This window comes from Phalangium opilio, unplaced genomic scaffold, assembly GCF_054372755.1.
Source record: "Phalangium opilio isolate 3A_F unplaced genomic scaffold, DU_Popi_V2 ptg001304l_1, whole genome shotgun sequence".
NCBI classification, from domain to species: domain Eukaryota; kingdom Metazoa; phylum Arthropoda; class Arachnida; order Opiliones; family Phalangiidae; genus Phalangium; species Phalangium opilio.
The window spans coordinates 651,389-656,846 of NW_028324256.1; the positions used below are offsets into that span (position 1 = coordinate 651,389).

At 41.3% G+C, this 5,458-nt stretch overlaps 1 protein-coding gene across 1 annotated transcript; it reads left to right on the plus strand.

Annotated features, from left to right (window-relative positions):
* The first annotated feature begins 897 nt into the window (after positions 1-897).
* LOC149584002 (sentrin-specific protease 1-like) lies at positions 898-4,917 on the plus strand. The gene is made up of 5 exons (XM_089863978.1): positions 898-997; positions 4,252-4,307; positions 4,378-4,536; positions 4,620-4,715; positions 4,780-4,917. Exons 1-5 carry the CDS (start codon positions 898-900, stop codon positions 4,915-4,917), a joined length of 549 nt encoding a protein of 182 aa, XP_089720104.1.
* The last annotated feature ends 541 nt before the right edge of the window (positions 4,918-5,458 follow it).

Below are 5,458 nucleotides of genomic sequence, written 5' to 3' on the forward strand. Positions count from 1 at the left end.
TGCATTTTCTGATAGGAATCATCTAACAGTTTGCCAGCTAAGGCTTTTCGGTTTGGTGGAACATATCCAGGACGTAAAGCGTTAACCATTTTCACAAAGTTAATATTTTCCACAACAGAAAAGGGTATATTTGACGAATAAAAAAATTCAGACACTAATTTATCCAATTGTTCTTTTTGCGAAAGGTTTGTAGTAACCACATAGTTATCTAATACGAAATTACGCGTTTTCGTTTTTCTCCAGTTAAGTGTGCTGAATCCGCATTGCCTTGGTCTTCTTCACTTGCATTATTTACCATGACGACGTCATCATTGGGTTTATCTTGAGCCTAGAGTTCATTCCGTTTTGACTAGCATTATTTACCATGACGACGTCATCATTGGGTTTATCTTGAGCCTAGAGTTCATTCCGTTTTGACTCTTTTGAGCAGAGCTTCGATAAATGATTTTTCATCCTGTCCGCCTTATTACTTAAAATGTATCCGCATTTTTTACATTTTGCTTTGACTTTGCAATCAATATGGATTCTATCAAAATCATTCCAAATTGCGTCCAATTTCCTTCCTCCTCTTTTCAATTTGGTTGGTTTTGAAAACTAGTCAGATTATACACGTGTGATCGCGTGGTGTAAAATGTGATTCTAACGCTTCCTTTCGAATAATTTTCACAATAATTTCGGATTTTTGGGTGGTCTATTCATTGATTTTAAAGAAGGGGTTGTGGAAAAAAGGGGCCTTGTAGACTCTAGACTGGCTATGCTTTTAGCGAATTTTAGGGATAGGATCACGTGACTAACGAAGTTGGCTGTAGTACCATCTGTCGTTGAGTGACGAAAATAAATCTCTTATTTTTCTGATTGGATTAGAGTCTGACTCATGGGGTAAAACTGGTTCTGCGCATGGCAAAATCAAGCCAATCGGGCTATCTCTTTCCAGAATCAAAACCCGCGAACGAGATCAGAGCCGTTAGAAAAATTGGTTGGGTCTATTGGGAATGTGGTATTTTTCATTTCTTGGAATAATTTTAGTACAAAAAAAGAACCGACAATAGAACATATTATGAGATGGCTATCCTTTTCAATTTCGACCAATAGTAACGAATAATTTAACTAAAACAGAAAAAACATTAGCAAGTGTAAAAAACCGCGGAAAAAACTAGATTTTGCCACCCAGATTCTACCAGATAAAAACCGCGGTTTTTTCCACCCCTGGCAAAATCCTGCCAACCCTGGGTATGTGTAGTCGAGTTGATGGCGAATTGAATAAATGGTAAGTTCTCGTCCCATCTTCGGTGATCTCGACCAACGAACGTCGAAATGATTTCTCCCAGAACTCTGTTTGTGCGCACCACGATGTTTCTCTGAGATTGATACGGAGTGATGTATCGTGGTTTGACTTTGAACATCTTGAGAATGTCCTTCCAAAGTTGAGAAACAAATTGTGTCCCGTTGTCGCTTACGATGGCTTTCGGACATCCGTAGCAAACTATCACGGAGACGAGTTTCTTCGCACATGTTCTGGCGGTGATGTTCTTCATCGGGTACAGTTCGACAAGTTTAGTGGCATAGTCCGTAAATACCAGGTAGTATTTGTGATGGTGACGGCTTCTTGGTAGAGGTCTCATCAAAATCAAATGGCTCTGTAATGGCCGTAGGCTGCATGAGTGCTGGACGTTTTCTATTGCGGGCCTTGTGCATTTGACACAAAGGACATCCGCGGACGTACTCGGTAACGTCCTGCCGGAATGATGGCCACCAGTATCTGGCCCGAACCTTATCGAAGGTACGATCTCGACCTCGATGTCCAGATAGAGGGTGGTCGTGAAATAAGCGGATGGCGTCCCGTAGGAACCGCTGTGGCAAATACATTTTCGCTGGTTGACTACCATAGGCCTTTCGATACAAGACATCGTTCTTCAGTTCGTAGTACCGATGTCGTTGAGGATTATCTCCTGATAACTAGACTATGATGTCATGGGTGGCTTGTTCATCTTGTTGGGCCTTTCGTACTTCTAGTGAGAAAGAGTGGTACAATGCGTGATTGGCGAGAGGAGCTAATCCGCTGCTGGTTGAGGACGTAGTCGACGTCATTGAAGAGGATTCCGCTGGACTGTAATCTTCTGACGAGGACGGTGAAGTCATGTCGTCCAAAGACATGGCTAATAGAGAGACAGGCGCTCTTGATAATGCGTCCGCAACCTTGTTCTCAACTTCCTTCTTGTGTATGATCTTAAAGTCATACGTTTGCAAGTACATTGTCCAACGAACAAGTCAAGAATTTGGTTCTTTCAAGGTGAATAACCACTTTAGTGCCTTGTGATCCGTGATCACGGTGAACGGGATATTCTCCAAGTATGGCCGGAACTTTCCAACTCCCCAATAGATGGCAAGACATTCCTTTTCCGTAGTGGTATATCTTCTCTGGACGTCGGTCAGCTGTTTACTGGCATAGGCAATAGGTACCTTAACGTCATTTTGGATTTGTGACAGGAAAGCTCCAAGTCCGGCGTCGCTAGCATCCGTTGTCAGGATACACGGCAACTTAGGGTTGTAAGCCGCTAAAGGAGGCGCCATGCAGATCGCATCCTTGATGGCCTGGAACGCTTCCTGCTGTTCTTTCTTCCACTGGAACGGAACGTCTTTCTTCTTGAGGTGATTTAACGGGGCAACGATCTTGGAATACTGCGGGATGAATCGTGAGTGCAATCTCGCCATGCCCAGAAATCTTTGGATTTCTTTCACGTTCTTTGGGACGGGAAAGTCTACTATAGCCCTAGTCTTGGAGGGATCAATGTGAATCTCTCGTTCATTAACTATATGCCCTAACACGGTCGCTTCGCTTTGCGCAAAGCGACATTTCTTCGTCTGAAGCGTAAGTCCCGCTTCAGACAGTCGGTGAAAGACATATTCCAAGGCTTGCAAATGGTCAGCCCAAGTACTGGATGGAATGACGGTGTCATCCAGATAGACACAGATGGAAAAGTGATGTCCATCCCTGAAGACTTCATCGATAAGTCGTTGAAACGACGACGGCGCATTGCATAGACCGAACGGAAGTACTTCGAACTCGTACTTCCCCGCGTGCGTGATAAAAGCGGTCTTCGCTTTCGCTTGCGGATGGAGATCTATCTGCCAATAGCCGCTCTTTAAGTCTAGTGCTGTGATGAACTTTGGGCACAAATATTTCCTAATAGTTCTTCTATTCTGGGAAGCGGATATGGATCTTTCACGGTCACTTTATTTAACGCGCGATAGTCGACGCAGAAACGTATCTTTCCGCATTTCTGGTGGACAAGTATTACTGGCGACGCGTAAGGACTAACGGATGGCTTCACGATACCGTCGCGGATCATTTCGTGAAGATGATCTTCAATTATCCGTTTTTTCTCGTCGCTAATACGATACGCGCGTTGACTAACGGGAACATCGGTGGTAGTGTGAATCTCGTGATATACTAAGTTAGGTCGACCCGCTTTTTCCGAAAATAGTTTTGGAAATCGTAATAATAAAGTTTTTAAGTCTTCCTTCTGTTTGGGACTAAGTGTAGGCGACGCGACAGCTTGTTCAATATCCTCTATAATTTGAGGGGTCGGTGTCTTTAACCCAGGGAGATTAAGCACGAATGGAAACCTTGTTCCGTCAATCTCACAAGTTTTTATACCAAAGTCCAAAATGGCACGATGTTTATACAGGAAATTTTCCCCCAAAATAAAATCGTTTGGCAGTGAGGGAACTACGTGAAACTCCTGCTTTAGTTTCAACTGTCCTAAGCGGAAGTCTATTCGCGCGCGTCCCTTTGTGAAGGTATAACGTCCATCGCCTAACACTATACATTGAGTCTCTTCTTCTTCCGGAAGTACTAAGTCTGGTTTCAAAGTTCTGACTAAATTACGCCACTGATATAAGCTGATAAAACACGCATCAGCGCCTGAATCTAGTCTAGTCGCGAAAGTCCCAAGCGAATACACGGCTTCTATGGCTACGGGAGGATCAATCTCACAGCGACGCACATCCATAGAGCCGACTTCCATAGGGGGCTTTACTTTCTTCGCGCGACGGGAAGACGATCCCCTTTTTGTCTTCCCGCTTTCGCGTTTTCCGAAGCCTGTCTTTGTGCGACTTCTTGTTTGTCCGGACAGGTTGTGGCATAATGCCCTAAGAGTCCGCATTTATAGCACTCTACACGACTTAAGTCGTTTTGCTCTAGCTTAAACTGTGTAGGAGTCTTTGGTCTGTTGTTATTTCTTGATTTAGGTGTCGCAACCTTTGATTTTGCCCCTCTCCCCGGCGGTTTAGTAAAAACCGCGGCGGTGGGAGAATTTCTTCTCCCACTGGATTCACGCGAGATAGACTTTGCACTGTCTTTCATTTTTATTTTAGGTGATCGATTTTCGTCACCAAAAAATCCAATACTATGACTCTATAGGAGGAAGTAATAATGCGTGTTTGAACTCGTTAAAGGATTATTTGGCAAAGGAAAGCAGGGATAAACGCAAAATTGAATTTGATATGAATGATTGGAAACTAGAAACAGTTAAAGTATTACATTATTTTATTATTTTTATATATTTATTGTTATTTAACTTTGCAATTAATGTTGATCAACTCCCTGTTATTTCTAGAATATTCCACAACAGATCAATGACGGTGATTGCGTAATGTTTACTTGCATATTTGCGGAATATATTACCCGAAATGCTAAAATAACTTTTACACAAGTAAATATTAAAGTTTTATCTACCAAATTTAAATATTAAGTTAATAACATATTTTACTTTGCAGAGCAACATGCCAGACATCCGACGACGAATGGTCTATGAAATAATAATCTCAAAACTTCTGTATTACCTTTTTTCCTCTTACTGTAGTTTAAGCGAACTCTGCCCGGCCGCGCACAGTATTTCTGATAAGCATACATGAGAACCCGCCAGAAAACTAACTCTAACTCAAGTCCACACCCGAAAATGCCCAATGATGACACAAGCGTAATTTTTAATGAACTTAAAACCATCTCTGGCAAATTAGATGACATGCAATGCGATCTAAAATCAATTCGTACTGACTTATCCAATACCCAAAAGAAAGTTGACCAAATAGAAAATAACCAAACCCGTATTGAAACTATCCTAAATAAAGTCCAATTAGAAATCCAAGATATTGCCCCACTTAAAATTAATAAAAAATGTCTTCGTGGACAAAGACTTGAAAAAGTAAATGATAAGAAAACAAAATGGAATGACCGAAGCAACAGATATGAAACTTTTTCTTTAAAGACATGATTATAAAACATCAATTATTTGAAAAAAAAATACTTATCTTCGTTTTTTTCACCAAAATTATATTTGCATTGTTTTCGAAAGACAGATTATTCATTCTATATATCCTTTGTGGTATTAACAGTTTTCGAATGAAAAGGATTAGAATAAATATCCGAGTATGGATATAGGTTATTTTTAAAGGT

Coding starts and splice junctions, on each gene's coding strand:
- LOC149584002 (XM_089863978.1), top strand. CDS start 898: ATGGCAAAATCAAGCCAATCGGGCTATCTCTTTCCAGAATCAAAACCC. Junction 4,537..4,619: donor GGAAACTAGAAACAGTTAAA/GTATTACATTAT, acceptor TGTTATTTCTAG/AATATTCCACAACAGATCAA. Junction 4,716..4,779: donor CTAAAATAACTTTTACACAA/GTAAATATTAAA, acceptor TTTACTTTGCAG/AGCAACATGCCAGACATCCG.